Source organism: Heliangelus exortis, chromosome 15 (assembly GCF_036169615.1).
Source record: "Heliangelus exortis chromosome 15, bHelExo1.hap1, whole genome shotgun sequence".
Classification (NCBI taxonomy): domain Eukaryota; kingdom Metazoa; phylum Chordata; class Aves; order Apodiformes; family Trochilidae; genus Heliangelus; species Heliangelus exortis.
Genome location: NC_092436.1, coordinates 13,293,280 through 13,311,930, shown reverse-complemented (window position 1 = coordinate 13,311,930; position 18,651 = coordinate 13,293,280). Strand labels below are relative to the sequence as shown.

Below are 18,651 nucleotides of genomic sequence, written 5' to 3'. Positions count from 1 at the left end.
ATATATGCCAGTAGGAGAATTATGTTGCTACATCTATTTTGGGCAGTGTAGGTGATCTCGAGAAGAAGGCTAAAAGATTTTCTGTCCTAAGCAGTAGCAGTATACCTGATTTTTCAGTCTGACACCACACTGCTGTATTCATGGCTTTTTGCTGTGCTAAGGGAGTCAATCAAAAGCCACCTTTTGTCCACCTGAGCCTTTGGGGAAATTTCTTTCCTTTATTAGTCCTTTATTACTTCATCAAGGAAAACCGTGTGCTTATCACCTTATGGTGACATAACAGTGAGTTCTGGTTCTCACTGCTGTAATCAGATGTGCACGTATGTGATTATAGCTGATGTTAATTATGCAACCCTTAAATATAGTTCTTCAAGCAGCTTAGCCTTCTTGTATTCAAACTTGCTCAGTATTCTCAGTTTTAAGAATGTATAGGTCCTTTGATATGCATCTCAAATAGTCAGTGGCACGCCAGCTATGTGCTATACTGTAGCTCACATTCTCATTAAAAAAACCAAAAACTGACCTTGAGTGTTGCGTTTAGGAATTAATGCAAAAATTCATATTTTCTGAAACCATTAGCATTCAGAATGAGTAAATAACTGCCTCTAGTGGCTTTTCTGTTTCCATATATATCTGTATCTTAATGGAAAAGTAATACTTGAATAAGTCATTAAAGTTAGTGAATGCAGCTCTGGCATTACTTGTTCATGGTCTTGTTTCCTTATGATTTACCCATCAGCTTGCTCATGTCTGTCAATTATATGAATTTACAAACCCTGTATTTTGTTGACCAACTAATACAAAATCTGATTTGGAACCTGGAGTTTCTGCTAAATGTATTTTTTTGTAATATTTAACCTGATTTATTTTTGATGTGAAACAATCTTATAGTGATCTTTGCATGCTTGACCTGTCATTTGGATCTGCTGTATCACCAGCACAAAGTCTGCTATTAGCTCTTAGACCATGAAATATTTCTGTTGTTCCATTCTACAATTTCTTTACATGAAACAATGTCAGTGACAAAAAAGAGAAGAGATTGCATTCTCAGTTTGACACTGGCAGCTGTATTAGACTCTGCTTAAGTTTGCATTTCATTTAACCATAGAAACTGCACCTTGAAATACAGTTTGGTAAACTTAATTATTTTTGCTTGCATCCTGTAATATTTCAAGATATGTGAAAATTAACTGCAATAGGGATTATTATATACTTTCCTAAAATCCATAAAGTTTATAATGAGTAGATAATGCTTTGTTGTCTTATGCTGTTTATTATCCCCTGTTTGTGCCATAATCAAGTCCTCTTATTTCTTCTGTTTTGAAGTTAGAAGCTCTGCCTAGCTTGAATTGTTTTATTTAAACCTTACTGGTTTTTTTCCTTCCTCAGATATTATATTAATCTTCTTTCTTCTAGTTGAGAACTTTGGTAAGAAGCTTGATATCACCCATTTTGGGGTGTTAGAGGAACACAGAGCAGGGTGAAACACAATCCCATGTGGGGAATCCCATTTTTTATTGTACACAACCAGTAAACTCACATGACAGTAGAGCTACCTGCTGAAGGCCATGCTTTCAGCAATTCAGAATTTCACAGTAAGCTTTGCTTTCAAACCAGTGCTCCTTCCTCCCCAGCCTGCCTGCCCCTCACCTTCTGCCCCCTTCCCACAGCAGCAGTTTCAGACCCCCCTCCTTTGAGGCTGGGGAGGCTCAGTCCTGCTGGGGGCCAGGGGAGGTCCTGCCTGCTGCCTGGGTTCCCCTGTGACCTCTCCCCACTCTGCAGCAATGTGGCCACTGAGGGGCTGGAGGCTCCAAGCAGAGAAGCAGGCATGGGGCAGGAAATCCTGGAAGGGAAAAGCCAGGGGTAAGTGAGGGGCTGGGAAACACTGGGTTTGCAGGATGCTGCAGTGAAAAGAGTAGAAGTTTAGAGGGGTCCTTGTATGGACCTACCATGGACATTCCGTGAAATAATGTTTGAATATTTTTTATGGAAAAATAAAAAGTTCATGTTTTTCAACATATGTGACTTCTGGAGAGAAAGAGAAAGATATTTTTACAGTAGGAATTTTTTTCTGTATAATATCACAGAACCACAAAACCAGAAGGGATCTTCCTGCAGAGTGGTGTTCTCCCTGGTCAGATCCTATACATTTGAATGGGAAGACGGATTACACATCAGGAAAGGAGGAAAACAAGCAAAGGTTGTTAATCTTTATCAGAAGTGTGCAGTCCTGGTGAAAAAAAATACTTTAGGCGTATATGGTATTCCTTGTTAGCCCATCAATGCAGTTGCATTCAGCCCTCGTGAAAATTTCTTTTACTATCAAATTAGCTTTTACTTTATTTCTAGTGATTTGTAATATTAATTACCAACATAAAAACAAAGATGTGTTGTACTGAAACAAATGGATACATTTTTACGCTTAGATGAAAACATTACTTGTAATTGTTTACAATGAAATCTCCTTGCTGACACAGTGGTGTTAACAGGATTATAAACTTTGAAGGTCTTAAAAGAAAACAAAGAAGTACATTATCTTCGAACTATGGGGTAATCTACCATTTAGTTACCCAAATATTGCTGCATTTATACTGTATCATGTACTTATCAAACATCTACATGAGTCCTTAACTGTTTCCAAAACAAAAGAGTCATTATTTACCCACTGTGAAAATAGCCGTGTGTTAGTGGTATTAGAAATCATTAGCACTATTAAGTCCGTTATCAGCTATGTGAGCAGCTGGAAATATCCTGCAGCTCAGGAGGGCTCCAGAATGTTCCCCAGTCATTATATTGTAGATCGCTTTGTTTTCTTGTACGGTGAAAACAGATTATAATCACATTCAGCCACAGGCAAAAATAGAAGCTGACATCAGTGGTAGAACAAGATTTATAAAAGTTTCCATTGCTTTGGGGCCATATTGTGTAACAAGATAAGTGTTGTCCCTTAGATGGGAGCAAGAGTGAACAGTTTAGCTGTGTCTCTCTATCATCTTGATGCACTGTCTCAAAATGACACAGTTTTGACAGCATAAATACAGCCTGAAACATTGCAGATATCTATAAGCGGGATCCATATTAATTGTTAATGCATGAAGAAGATAGATCTGTTTATCCTAGTTAGTGATCTGTTTACTTGTAGAGTAAATAATATATAAAAGTACTGGTTTTGTCTTGACATTGCTTGCTTTGAATAGTATTGACTCTGAAGATGGTATCTTGAGGTGTTTGGGTTAAAATAATTCCTTTACCAATCTTTGGCCTGGATGAGGTTGACCATTCAAACAGTGTGTCTAAGTGGCTGGACTAGATTTATTTAACATTGCTTAAGAACATGAGGTTGGGTTTTTTTCTTAGCAGAATCTTTCCTGAAGAGAAATGCAGGCTGTCTTCCAGGAGCTCTGCATCTTTTTTGTTTCCTCCTTTTCTTCCTTGCCTGCTCAGCTTTCACAGTTTCCCCTCTACTTGTTGCTCCCTCCTGCCTAAGAAAGGTGCAGTCAAGCAACTTCTCCACTGCCTCTGCCACCCTGCTCCTTTCTTCCTGGCAGTGCTCCTTCTGTCTCTTCTTTCTACCCTGTTGCCTCCATTGCTCTGGCCACTCTCCACATCCAGAGGTTTGTTAATCCCCTGCCCCACAGCCCAGTTCCTCCTGCTGGCCACAGCAGCTCTGCTGGGAGCCCAGCCCAGGGCCAGCAGGAATGATTTGCTTCACACAGCTCAACATTTGTTTGTGAGCAAGTTAAGACCATTGTTACCTATCATGAACCTTTGTTGTCTCTCAGAGTGTTGTCTGGTGTGTTTCTGAATGTCCAGTAGCTCTATATACCCAGATAACTCTACATACCTGATAAATTGTTTACATGATATGCATAAATTCCATAATTTAAGAAAATTCAACTTCTTCTATGCTTTGATCATATAGAGTGAATGATTGTAGGACTGATTCGAAGTGAATCTGTAACGTTCCCTGCTGTTAATGTGAAGAGCTGAAATCTGCATCACTTGCATGATGCGACAGCACAAGCTCAAGTGTGTGTTACTAGGGTCCTAAAGATGCTGAAAATGCCTTTTCTTTTTATGCAAAACACACTCTGGTATAACCTACTTGGAGCAGTCAGGAAGGCTAAAATACATATTTCACTAGCTGACCCAAGTGAACAAATAGGTGAAGAAAGGTTGGAGTGGAAATTGTTACATTTTATATAATGATTTGTGTTTTGAAACAGGCCGAGACTAGTTTGTTGCAATGCAGGTATGTCAGAATTCCTACCAGCTACCCAAGATACTTGATTTTCATGCAAGCATTGGAGTAACAATTTTAACCAGAAATATTTGATTAAGTAGAAAACTGTTGTGTCTTTCTACTTAAAGCTGTAAGGATACTCAACGCACAAGGGAAGACATATAGGGAAGAGAAGGATGGAAAACTCTGAGCAGTGTTTTATCTGACTAGAACAAGTTGGTGGTGCATTTGTGTGTGCTGGTCCACACCACAAAAGGCATTGTGCTAAAGTGCTGTCTTTCTCTTCCTTCTCTTACCCCCTCTTCTCTGTAACACCTCTGAAAGGCTTTACTTGTCAGTAATACTGTTCTGTTCCTTTTTCTTTCCAATATCACCTCCGCCATTGCAACCAGAAAGGTGCAGTATCCCTTCCTGAACATGGGTGGTTGTCCTCTCTGCAGATGGGCAGTGTTCATCTTCAGCACACCCGTAGAACTTGCTCCTGGGAAGATCATAGTCTGTTCATCAGACTGTTCTGTACCACCAAGAGTGGCCTGTATTAATAAACAAGGAATCTCTAGTGGGGGCACATGGTGCTTGGTGCACTCAGCCACCATCTTCACCACTGGCTTCTGTGCTCATCTGAGGGTTTAGTCAGTGTAAATAACACCTTGCCTTAGGTTTTGAAGGTTGTTTCAGTGTAGGTTGGCACAGCAGCACAAAAGTTGTCCGGTGGCTGAGGCAGCGAAAATCTGATGCTCTGCCTCCAAAGGGCGGTGAAGTCTTGGCACCATTTTTGCCTAGAGAAGGAGGATTGCAGCATGCACCAGCTACACAGTGATACCCAGAGTGTTCCCACCTTAGTCTCCATATCAGTGTGGTTTTGGTACTTGCTCTTCAATTTGACTCTGATGCTGCTTTACCAGCAGGATCCCTCTGTTCAGAAGGTATTTTGCTGTCAAAATGTATTTTTAATGAGAGAACCAGCTGTTCTCCCTCAGGACCAAGATTCCACTTGCTCCTTAGTTTGCTTCTTAATTGTCTTATTACTGTTGAATAATTTAATTTTTTTCTTGAGTATTTCATAAATTTAGAGTTTTGTGGAGTCTCAGTTAATGAAAAGGCAGCGTACAACAACAGAGTTAGTTCTCTTCCCCTCCATTCATGCCACTGCCTGTCAGATTTCCCTGAGCATGTACTGAACAATATGCAAGTAAACTGAAATAGTGAAACCATATCAGGATGTCTGTCAGCATCCTACACAGACATGTAGTTAGGGTTTTATTCCAGACTACTTGCTTGTAGTAGAGAAAATATTAAGTTCTAATGATGATAGACTCGCATGCCCTGTAGAGGGTATGTTTTTCTCTTACATTTCTGTTAATATGTACTAATTAGACATTAGCTTAAAAATGTAATCCTCTCCAATGGGTGGCAAGACTTAGGTTCTGTATCATTTGGGAAAATCTACGATCACCTGTGGGAATTTTGTTTTGTTTTTCTGTTGTTGTTGGTTTTGAACAGCAATCTAAACGGTCAGACAGAATGATGCTGTGAAAAAAACTGCACAAAAAAAAAAAAAAAAAGGAAACCAACAAAGCAAACCTGTTTGAAAGAATCGTTAAGTATGGGTTACTTTCTGTAAGCACCCACAGGAATTAGTTTTCATGTGTTCTGTTTTGTTATGATGGGAGAAATGTATGTGCCAGATGAGGAAGGCCTGTTTTAAGAAGAGAAAGATCAGGGTGATTACAGGGGATTGAGGCTGAATCATGTGGTTCAGTATTAATGCATTGTTCTCTGTGATTCAGTTTGTGTCTGTAAAATTCTGATAATACCCTTGCCTTATGAAGCTTTGTTTAAGAAGTATCTTAAAAAGAACACATGACAGATATTTTAGAGGACACTGTGTTATCACTATTATTATTATTATTACATTGTGGTTGTTAGTATAGATCAGCGTCTGTAACATTCACTACAAGTTTTGGCAGAATAAAAACTCCCTAGTCTACCTTTCCTGAGTACAAGGTTACTGTGTTTTATGATCCCTGTCTATACAATGTTTTACTACTCAGTTTAATGTCTCTTCTGGCTTGCCATGTTTGCAAATATTTCTTTCAGAAACACTAATTTAAAATAAAATCTTTGCTATCTGGGCATCCATCTGCGTTTGTCACTGCATCAAAGATAATAGTAATTGTTGAGTTTTCTTTATCTCTTCAGGTTGTAAATGCAATTGCATTCTCCATGCTGGAGCAGTGAGACCTGTGAGTATTCAAAGGGGCAGCCCAGAGCTGAATTTACGAATTCAAACTGAATTCTGCTGCCTCTGGAAGAAATGCCAGTCATGTAGTATTGCAGCTGGTGGGACTCTGGAGGCAGACAAAGGCTTTTTTCTCTCTTGTAATTATTTGTATCTTGATGGCTTTTAAAAAGAAAATGCTATTGAAAACGCTGCGTACTTTTCTGATACGGTCTAGAGATGCTTGATTTTTTTTTACCTGTCCTACACACTGGGAAACAGATGGTCCAGGTAGTAAAATGCTGGCTTCCCAGTAGCTGTGAAGTGTCCCAGGCAGCTTCTTCAGGAACCTTGTATTTACTGGTATATGTCAGTAAGTCTTCATGTTAACAGTTTTTAAAGTCAATGTTTGTTTTAAATGTTTGATTGTAAGGTCATTTTCCTAAAGGAAAAACTGTAGTTTTGTTGAGCTGAAGGGGTAATACTGTAAATATTTCTGAAAAAAATTCTCTGATCCTAAAACCCCATTGTAGAGGATTGTACTAAGGTACTTTTTAAAATTTTTCTTTTAAACAGAGAGAGAAAACTAGTGTATTTTTTGTTGTTGATGATGCTGCTGTTGAACTGATAACAATTCTAGATTGGTATGCAGTATACATTCTGTTGAATCATCCTAAGGCAGTAATATAAGGTGGAATAAAAAAAAATTCAGCAGTTGACAAAAGTCGGTGCTACTGGGAAGTGATGATAATACTGCCTGAGAAACAGGGAAAAAACTTGATGCTGAAAGTTGTGTTCTGTATATTTAGTTTCACTAACAGTCTAGCTGCCAAACTTCTTGGTGGTGCAACTTGACAGTACAGACTTGTAGAACATCAGAAGAATTCAGTCATGACTCTACTGATAGATTTTTTTCATTCTTAAAGGATCTGCAATACCTGTAAAGCTGTTTTATTAAGCATCTCACCAAGGCATTGCTAAGATCTCAGTTGCCCATTAGACCTTCCCTCTGATGCAGTAATTTATTTTGAGAGACTCCTGTATAAATTTTTATGAGGTTAGATTAAACAAAACACATTGTATTGTGACATTTTTTTTAAATAATGAAGAAAATGTACTGCATTAAACCACCTGTGACTAGTATTTCTGTTGCCCCTTGGCAAACAGCTTTGTTGTTACTGGGTTGTGTAAAATCTGTCGTAGCTTCGGGATGAATTTCTCTTGCACTTGACTCCAGAGTCACAATGAATTGGAAATTACAATTATTCTTATGTCGCTGAAAATTTGAAGCCTCCTCCGTGGACCATCCAGGGAAACATCAGTTTTCAAGCTGTACTCTTACCTGGAAAATGTCACCAGGCCGATACAGCTTGCCTAAACATTTCTGTTCTGAAGTTTCTACATGATGTTCAGAAAAATGTATGTTTTCCCGTGCTCTTTGGTGTATGCTTAGTGTATCAAGCTGTGTAAGCTTTGGGGTGGATGGGTGTGAGTCTCTAGATAGGGTCCAGTTCTTGCCCATTCTGCAGAAACAGGTATAAGAGCATTGCACACTGAAATGTTCCTTGGTAATGTAGTGATGAATTTTATTGCTTAGAAATATATATTTTTCTTGTTAGAACTTAACATATGTGCCCCCTTCAGAGAAAAGCTGCATATTTAAGCTACAGAAGATGAAGACACCTTTACTTTCTCTTTATTATGATTTATGTCTAAATCGTTATTGGAAAACAATATGAGGTTGATTGGGAAAGATGTGTGATGTGTGGATTGTTTTCTAATTGGAAAGAAGATTGTGTGAATCATTTTTACGGTACATCAAAATGGAAATAGTATGCCAACCCTTATATATGTGCACACACATTCGTGTATACATATATAAAAGAAACAGGATACTGAGTCTGGATAAAGCATTATTATTATTATAGAGATATGTTTTGCCATTGACTAGCTGTTATTTTATACAGCCAGGGCACCTCATGCAATGTGATAATTAATATTTAAGTGATATATTTCAGAAAATATAATTACTATGTGGTATCTCAGATAGTACTATTTTGTAGGGCAGTATTTTTAAACTTTTTTGTAGATTACCCTCACGTGAGGAAATTGGTTGTGTGACTGTAGTCTCTCAGGTTAGACTCCTGATGAATGAAACTACTTTGTTGCCTTTGCTCGTGTAAGTACGCACACCACTTTTTCACAACCAGCCCATCTGGTACAAGAGCCAAATCTGCCATTTATTTGGCTCCAGCAGTGCTGAGACCAAGCTAATATCCCTGTGGCAAGCAGGCTGATTCTGTCTAGATGGACTTTGACATCTTCACAGAGTATCTCATCTCCTCTGGTTTCAGGAGCATGATGGAATAGCGGTTGAGCACTGCATACCCAGCAACAGTTCGGGTCTGGCAGAGTTAACTTGGTCTCTGCTGCTTCTGCCTCCCATGTGCTGAACTTGTGCCCCGTGGCTGGGAGCTGCAGACACAAAGTGTTTGCCTTGCTCATGCTGCAGTAGTATCTGATTGCCTTGTAAGTGGTAAGGTAATTTACCTTCAGCGATCCTGCAAAGGGTATGGATAAAGACGCTTAGAAATAACAAGTGACTCGTCCATAATGGGTTGCCTCAGTCACAGTAGGATATAGGAACTATGACAAAGTCTTAGATTTTATCCATTAAGCCACCTTTCCCCTTTTTTGTGATTATCTGGATATTGTGGGTAAGCAATGGGGTATTTTTTGTGGGGTTTTTGTTGTTGTTTCTTTTTTTGCCACAGCAACATTTCATTTTCTGTTCTAATGCTCTGCTGAGGAGATGTCTGCAGCGCACTGGCAGAAACTGATAAGTGACTTAAAATTTTATACCACACATTTACTGAATTTTCAGTTTGAAATGTAGTCTGGGATGACAGCCACTCGTTCAACTTATTAATGCCTTTTAAAACATGCCAACAAAAGAAGGAACACCTGGCAAATGTTTCACGTTTACAGCAACAAGAGAGAGGGTATTCACATCTGTGGTTATGAGTGCGATAACAGGCTTCTTTACAGCCCATGTTGAAAACATTGTCAGAACACTTAGATTCCATTTCAGTGTGGTCTTGCACAAAATAATTTAGAGAATTAAAGCAACTGAACAAAAGATCTGAAGCAGCCATAGCATACAACAGTATTTATATTGCTGGGAAGGAATCCTGGCCCCACCGACTAAACTGAATCAGAGTTTGGAATCTCAGGATGGAAGTTCACCACAGAGAAATTTCTGGTACTGGTGTTCTGTTCTGGGGTGTTTTCTTCCTGACCTCAAGCAATGCAGTCTGCCTGTGAAATTGCATTTAGCTTGGAAGGTGGCCCTGTGGTTCTGTGAACAACCTGTTACACATGGTGATAGCAGATGATGTGGTTTCCTACAGAAAACAGTGAGGTGAAGTTATTTGAATCAAGAACTAGGATCCCAAAGGCTGCATTTCTAATGCTGGCTAGCAAGGATTTTCTGGGGGGTTATTTTATTATTTTCTTTCCATGCATCAGCTTCATTATCTTTTTGTTTTCAATATTTATGTTTAGATGTACAAGTTTATAGTTGCCTCAGTGTTCATTCCAGAAATATAATGTATGTTTGGGTTTTTTCTTTTAGTTCTTTTGTGAAAAGGATTGATGAGGAGGTGCTTTTCCCTAGCATTTAATCATGGCACAGAGGCTAATTCTGCACAAGTAAGATACATTCTACATTACTTTTTTAAGTTAGTATTGACAAAGGACTGGTATACAGGAAAGTGATTGCTTCACTTAGATTAGGAATGCTACCTTTGAATTTAATCTCTGAGGTGGGAGATTAACTTCTTCTCCTCCATTCATTTTGCCTCAGGTACTTCGTGCACATGTTAGGTGACTGCAGTAAAGCCTTGGAAGTACTTGCAAAAAATTTTGACCAAAGCAGATATGAATTTAACAGGCAGATATGAAATTTCACTTTTTACGGTAGGAAACTTTGAACTGCAGAAACAGCTGAGAAGTGGGGTTTGGAAGTGTGTGCTCAGGAGCACGTAGCCATCACTGTTACATCTGTAATGCTGTGACATCAAGTGGCTTTCCCTGACCCCTGGGGTTGCCAGGTTTCTGCCAGAGGACATTGTTAGGATGCAGTGGCCCAGCCTCCTGAAGGATGTGCAGCAGCTGCTCATCCCACAGCACTTCCCATGGTACCTCTGCTTCTACTCTATGTCTGTTTAGTGGGGTGAGTTCCTTGGTGTACCTGTGGCTGCAGATCCTGTGCACTCCCTTGTGTATACAAAAGGGGGGAAGGTCACAGTGACAAAATTATGCTCAAATTTGATATTTTGGTATAATTTAGTTGTTTGTTTCTAAGGAGACAAGTGTTATTCGTATCTTTCTCTAGCTGAATTTTACTTCTGTGCTACCCTGACTTGTTGAATTGTTTTACTGGGTAAAATGAACAGAGCAAAACCTATTATTCTTTTATTTTTTATTTTTTAGCATTTTGGTTCTCCTTAAACCTAAATCAATCTATTGGATAGCTTATGATTACTTCAGATATATGTAGATCAGACTTTGTTTTCTCAAGTTACTTAATTAAGATGCAGTTTATTTTCATGCAGCTTCTAATCTGCACATTTGAAATTAGCATTGCTGATATTCTTGACCACTGTAAAATCTTTTGAAGAATCAGACAATGATGATACGGTCATCAGGCCCAGATTTTTCAGAACTGCTCAGCACAATTAATGTGTACTAAAATTCATTAGAATGAAGTATGTCTATTTGTGAATTTAACTCGAAAATAAAGACATTTAAGGAAACAAAGCCAAACAAACAAAATGTGGAGAGTAGCAGTATTTGAGGTTCTCTGATTTTCGTTGTGGTTTTGAGAAACATCTGCTTAGATCTTAAACATCTATGATTGTGTAGTGTATTCTGGTCAACCCCCTAATTCATCTAATAATTGAGAAAACATTATTTCCTCAGTATTTTTCCCCAGGTCAGTATAGGCAACTGACTATATAAAAAATAAATCTCTTTCCTGATGTAAAATGCCAGATGCACTTCATCTAGACACTTTCTGTTAAAGCTTCCAAGTAATAAAGCAATCTGCAGAAGGCCATAGAGCATAACATATTGTAAGGTTACACATGGCACACATATTGTGCCAGTCTTAAGGCTGCTGTTCTTTCATTATGGGACGAGTGATTTACTTTTTCTGAACTTCAAAGCTCAGCAGATTTGCAGGTACTCCGGCTGAAGTTTTAATTTAGGCCAAGATGCTCATTAAGAGGTGCTCAGATGTTCAGATGTGAATCCAATTTTATATCCCTGGCAAGTTCAATAGTTTTCAGCTTCTGCTTTTGATGAATTTACACAGATTTATGAAGAAGCAGCATACTGAGCTTTTTCCTTTCTCATATACATATGAGTGGGTGTGCATGCTCCAGAGTTGATACTTTCTACGTCTATAGGCTGTTATATGTCTTAATATAGCTAATATAATATCTCTGTAATGTTGATATCAGTATTTTTTTATTCTGTATTAAATGCTACATTCATCTTACACCAGATTTCTGAGGTTTTGCTGCTGCAGTAAACGTTCAGTTACTTCTGCACAGCTTTTTCTGTGCCGTACATTCTATTTACTATGTGAGAACTGACTCTTGAGTCAGATTAATTCGTGGTAAGAAGTTCAGTTCTTGCTTCCTTAATCTTACAGAAATTCTGTTCTTGTTGCTGATGTGCAGCTGGCTCACTTTTGAGAACAGTGTCTAAGATGTTGTGGTTGCAAGATTCAGAATCTTTACATAGCTGGCACTACTGTGTCTCTTTGAGCAATATTTTTTTATTTATGTGGCTGTGACTTTTCCATACTTAACCTCCAAAAGAAAAAGCTGCATCCAAAGTAAGGTGAAAAAGTATGAAGAATATGAAAGATCTGAAGTAAGTTTAACAAAAGGGCACATGTTTGCACTTTATCACTCATCAGTATCCAGTTCTTTACATCCAAATATGCTTTGTGTAAAGCCAGCACATAGACAAGTAGAGTAATTTCTCTTAAGCTTCTGTGCATGTGGATTGTATCCAAACAGATTTCCTTCCTGCTGTGTCCAGCTTCACATGCTGCTGGGTAATGACACAGGACCTACTGTAGATTAGATATTTGTGTTTCAAGAGGTCCAGCTGGGGGTTTTAAACAGTTTTATGGGCTAAACAGTGTTCTTCTTTCAAGCTTCTATAAGACCTACTTGAGGCAAGGCTACTGAGGTGAGCAGCACATGTGACGGCCATAAAACTTAGGATGTTTGTGAACGGTGTCTTTGTGTTTGAAGCAGTTAACACTATCACAGAGCAAGCATTCAGGCAACAGACATTCAAAAAAGGTAAAGAAACTTTTGTGCAGCTTTAAAGCAGCATGTGAAGGACACAGACTGTATTGTGATTCCCTTCTTGAACTTCTCACGGAAGGACTTCTGCTTGCCTTGCAAAAGTCCCCATCGGTCTCTTCTACACCAGACAATTGATGATCTCTGCCTCCATTCCCCTTGCAGCTGTACTGCTGTAAGGAGCAGGCATTTTCCTTGCTTTCTCTGGGGCAGGTGGGTGGCAGAGCCGTGCCAGGAGCGGGCAGGCCCCAGTCAGTGCTGCGGACCGCAGGGTCAGGCCTGCTCACCCCTTGGGTCACCATTCTTGGAGCTGCAGCTTGTCTGGTTCTACCTGTACAAAAGAAATGAGGTGGTTTCCTCTTCTCTCTTGGATGGCTTGACCTGAGAGTGTAAAATATCCCCCTGATGATGAAAGGAGTGTTGATACAAACTTCAGCATTCAGAAGCCTGAAGTGGCCTCTCCTGGCTGTGCAGCCTGGTGCTCGGCTGGGGTTAGCCCTTCCTTGAACAGTTTGTTGGCTTTTTGGGTGAGTTTGGCTGTGGGTATTTTTAATATTGGCCTTAATCAACTTATAGTTAATTGTTTGGTTCTGCAGTTTTTCTATACTATATTGTTTCATGTAAAAGATCAGTCTAACTGATGTTTTCTTTTATTGTTTGAGTAACTAGGTACATAGTGTGCTTCAGTTTCTAAACTGAAGATTAGTGTTCGCTAAAGAAAGAACAGCTTGATATAATGGCTAAAGCATGTGGCTCATAACACAGTTTTCTTTATTCGCTTACTCAATTTTTATTACAAGTAAATTATTGTGACACATGGTATTGCATTTAAACTCATTTACCACTCTGCATTTAAGTATAGAAAAATGACTACTCCAGAATGAAAAATGCTTATTCTATTTTCTTCTCACATGCATTTTATTTTAATCCACTTATAATCCACTTATTTTATTGATAAATTTATTTTCATTATCAATGCAAACATATCAGCATTCAAAGAATGAGAGAGGTTTGAATACTTTGTCACAAAAAAAGCACAATCTGTCATTTTTCAATGAAAGAAACTGAAAAAGTAACATTTTCAGATCTTGGTGTGTGTTTGTAGCATTGCTGAATAGAAAAATACAGGCCAATTCCTGATCACATGGAAGAGCATGAAAATATATTATCACTGCATTGTTCTCTTTTAATATTTGAAGTTTAATCTTGTTTCACTGGCATAAATACTGTTAATTTGAAGATGATTGGTACACTAATAGCGAGTGAAAGCAGAGTGAGACCTCTGATTAGGTTTTGTAGAAGCCTAAAAAACATATTGTCAGGAGCTTTTTTTAATCCAATAAAGTTCATCTCCTCCAAGTCCCTGTGAGAAACAGGGAGAAAAAAAGTTTCTCTATGGGTGGAGGTACAGAATAGTCAAGATAGACTGCTGTCCTAACTCCTTCACAGAGGTGTCTTTTTTTAGATTCATAATGAAGTCTGTAAACAGAATCTTCATTAATATCCTAACTATGCAGCCTTGAAATACTGTTTTCTAGCTCTCATATCTAATAATCATTGATCTCATTTAACTATTTTAAATGCCTGCAACTCCAAAAGGTGTTCAAGCTCTGTTCTGTTGGTGGGGTTTGGCTTTTTTTCCATGGGGTTTGGGCTTTTTTCCATGCATTGGTCCCTTGAAAATGCCAAGGAAAATAGTATCATCAACACACATTTGTGATTTGTTTTTCTTTTCTGTTTTAGGCCCTTCAAATCATCACAGCCAGTCAACACTGAGGCCACCTCTCCCTCCGCCTCACAACCATTCACTGTCCCATCACCATTCCTCTGCCAACTCCCTCAACAGGAACTCGCTCACAAATCGCCGGAACCAGATCCATGCACCCGCTCCAGCACCCAACGACCTGGCCACCACCCCTGAGTCTGTGCAGCTTCAGGACAGCTGGGTGCTCAACAGCAATGTCCCACTGGAGACCAGGTGGGTGGCATGGACAGACAGCCCCAGGGGAGGTACTGTGAGGTTCTCTGAAGTGCTCATTAGGAGATGGAATTTAGTTCAGTTTGTGTCAAGGGAGGTTTTGGATGACACAGCACTGGGAGTTACTGATGTTAGAATACTTAGAAGCCTCTAATATGTGGCTTAGAAGCCTCTAATTTGAAGGTGTACGGGTGCACATCTCTGTTCACATATGCCATTTTAAAGGCTTTTATTACATTGGACCATCCCTGCATACACAACTCATGGTTTTAGTATAGAATATTTTGCTCACAGGCTTAGGGATGACTTACTTAGAATTCACATTGATTGTACTGCTGAAAAATTATACATTTTGCCTTTCCTGGAGTAGCACACAGGAGCTCATCTGCAATTATGCATTTTTGGAGACCTTGAGAAACAGTCCCAGATTCAAGACTGACAGTACTATAATTTGAATTTATATTTCATCCAGCATACAAGCTCATTTTAATCCCTTGGTATGCATTAACAGCTTGATGCCTGTGGGGCAAACAGTTGCATATAAATGAAAAAGTGCAGCACTTAGGCTTGCCAGACAAATAAATTAATAAATTCCTGACATGCTGGAGTTCTGTGTATTCTGGTTTGTTGTCATTTGGGATATATAATGTCAAATATATTTAACTTGTGCTTCAAATAGGGGTGCTGGCAGAGCTGATGTCATAGCATTTAAAATTAGCTATTGCAGTGCTGAAAAAAGTGATTGGAATAGTAGAGTGTGCTTGTTTGCCCAGGTAGTTGTAAAAACAGTATGCAGGTAGAGGAACTGGACTGCCTTTACCATGGTTCATACCACAATTTCAGCTACTGGGTTGTCACAGCTTCTGAGGTGTTACCTTTGAATTGCCTCCTTCTAGGAATTTGATGCTGTGCTGCTGGATTCCACCCAGAGTAGCTAGGTATGGGATAGTTACTCCACCAAGCAACCTCAGCCAAGTTCCTCCCAGAGTTTGATTAAAGCCTGCTTTCTGTTTTGGAGCTCTGGGAGATGTTGGTATAGCTGGATTGAAGCTTTCAACACCCAGGCTGATGTTATCCAGCAGTTCATCAGTAGTGGTAGCAAATGAGAGTGAAAAGATTGGGGAGTCTGTGCCCAGCCTGTGCTCCTGTGACAAGTTGTGGAACGCTTTCAAAGGGGCTTCATTCACATTGCCCTACTTTGCTAAACTGGTAACATGTCTGCCATGAAGAAGTGGGGGGGCTGAAAAGTAAATGCAAGTTGTTCAAATTCTGAGATTTCCCAAAAAAAGAAAAGATATTATCACTTACTGAAGATTTTGAGCAAACTTTGGACAAAACAAAACAAAAAAACTAAAACAAAACCAGAAACAACCCAATAAAAAAGAGTGAAGGTCTGCTCTTACCTGCTGCTTCTGTTAAAGCATCTGTTATTACTTAGAACTTAATTTTGACTTCCCAGATTTTGTATTTATTACTATTAATTAATATTTATTACTTAGAACTCCAATATAAAAATGTTGGTCCAAATTGGCCCAGGACAGTTGTTGCTGTGGTTCGTTGCCTATGGGATTATAACGTACTTTTGATTCCAGACTGGAGTAACTCTTAGTCTATCTGTTTTCATTAGAAGTTGTTCTTCATATGAACAATATACACCAGTATCTGAAATATGTAATTACTGATGGGTTAAGAATGTCATGATTTTCCAAACACTTTATTGGGTTGGAGTTCCTTGTGGTATTCATAAAATGATTGTTGTTATTATACTGATATACCAGAGAAGCAGTACTGAATATTTTCCTTTTTTTGCTTTCATTCTCTGATTTTGTGCCTGTTCCTGTTCCCTGTATGTGGAGACAATCAGTTCAACTACTAACTTTGGTTCCTCTCCTTTTCTGTTTTTTATCATAAAACCTATGGGAATATATATGTATTCCTTTTGATGACAAAAGGTTACACTTCAAATGCCTGGGTTTTTTTGGAGGCTTCAGGATACCAGAAGTTAATTGCAGCTCTTCCATACATAGTCTTGTCCTAGGCAAGCAAGATGTTAGAAAACATTTTGGCAGGACTGCTGTATTCTTAAACTGTTCTGGGATTGCTTCAGGACTGACTTTTTTCTTCTTTTCTGAAAGTATGCACATGACAGGACTTCATGACAATTTTCATCACAAGAATATTAACTCATAAGTTGTTTTGTTTTGGTTTTTTTTTCTCTGGTTTGCAGCAAGTATTGCTTAAACTGATACCTGCAGAATCATTGGAGACTTTCAGATTTAGCCTGTAGTTCTCTAGCCTTAAAATTGGTATCTCATCTAAATTCATACCAGTAGACACAAAAACAAATGACACCTTTTTGCTAGCTTGTTAGTTCAACCTTTACTTTTATAGTTTTAGCTTGTTTGTGGAACACTGATCCCTCTTATACTGCCTCTTCACAGCACATTACACTTGAATAATTTTTTTTCATATTGTCAGTTTATTAATCTCAGTAATAGAGTGCTCAGGAGGTACAGCCAGCACTGACAGCACCCGCTTTGTCAAGAAAAATTTCACAACTTTTGATTTTACCTTTCAGTTATCTTCAGTATATTCTGATCTCAGCTATGCAAGTGGTCAAATACTAATTGTGAAATAAAAGCAGTACCTGACCTCTTTGGAGGGAATGCTTTATTTCAGCTCTACAAAACTTTTGTTACAGTTAAGATTCCAGACTTTTCTTTACCTAGCAGTACCCACTGCTGAAATAATTGAACTAATACACGGTGGGTCTGTCTGGATGTTGGGTTTTTTTGTGTGTTGATTTTTTTTTTTCTTTCTTTGCTTTCTTTTCTGGTAACAACTATTCTCTGTTCCCGGCTTTTCTGTCTTAGGCAGTTTGGACTAAATTGAGACTGTTAGGACACGGCATATTTTCCAAATGTGCACATTTTCTCTGCCTCTTCAATATTGATTGGAGGGTTTAATCACGTTTGTTTTATTTTCTTTGTGATGTAAAGGCTGCTTTTGCTTGAGTGTCTTTTCATGTGCCCTTTTAAGGCAACTATACCCCAAGTCTCTGTGTACCCTTTGTAGCTCTGTATTTTTTAAGTAATTATGCTTAGCTGTATTGTAGTAGCTTGCTGCTTTTGGTGGAGTAATGAGACTGCTAAATGCTTTTACAGAGTTGCTAACTATGCTTTTTTAGCATAGAATGTTTTAGGTTGGAAAGGGCCTTTAAGGATACCTAGTCCAACCCCTCTGCCCTGGATGGGGACATATTTCACTAGACCACATTGCTCAAATCCTTGACCAACCTAACCTTGAACACTTTCCAATGTGTGCTTGATTTTAGTGTGTTTGTTTCTGGTTCAAGGAAATCATGGACTCTATCTTGCCTAGTCTGCTGCTGCTTTATGGCTATTCTGTTTCCTTTGAAATAAGGGTCTGAAATGGAAGGATTGAAATATCTTCAACTAAGAAGACAGTAATGCATTGCTGTAGCATTTTTATGGTGCTGTTTTTAGGATTCATTTCTGCAGTACTTAGCTGCCTTACCTTTAGGCTCAGAGCTGCTGTTTAGTGCTCTTTAATTTTTATTGTCCTCTTGCAGTCTCTTTCAAACTGTCTCCTCCTCCTTTCCAAAGTGCTGGTTTCTATGTTTTTCAGTTGAGGTGTTCCTTTATTATTTCTTTAATCGTTGCTTTCGAAGAGAATGACTGATGAAAATACTGCCTTTGAACATCCCACTATGAGTCTCATTACTTCCAGGCAGCTACAGAGGCAGTGCTCTGCTTTAAAACTTTGAATGCTTTGAAGGTTCTGTAAGAGTACATGCACTGTA

The 18,651-nt window shown here is 38.8% G+C and overlaps 1 protein-coding gene across 10 annotated transcripts in view; it reads left to right on the top strand.

Annotated features, from left to right (window-relative positions):
- TENM2 (teneurin transmembrane protein 2) overlaps window positions 1-18,651 on the top strand; it is a 558,019-nt gene that overhangs the window by 378,558 nt on the left and 160,810 nt on the right. For all 10 annotated transcript variants that reach the window (XM_071758386.1, XM_071758385.1, XM_071758384.1 and 7 more), the window contains one exon: window positions 14,594-14,828. In XM_071758386.1, coding sequence (XP_071614487.1) covers window positions 14,594-14,828 — 235 coding nt within the window. The remainder of the gene's footprint in view (window positions 1-14,593; window positions 14,829-18,651) is intronic.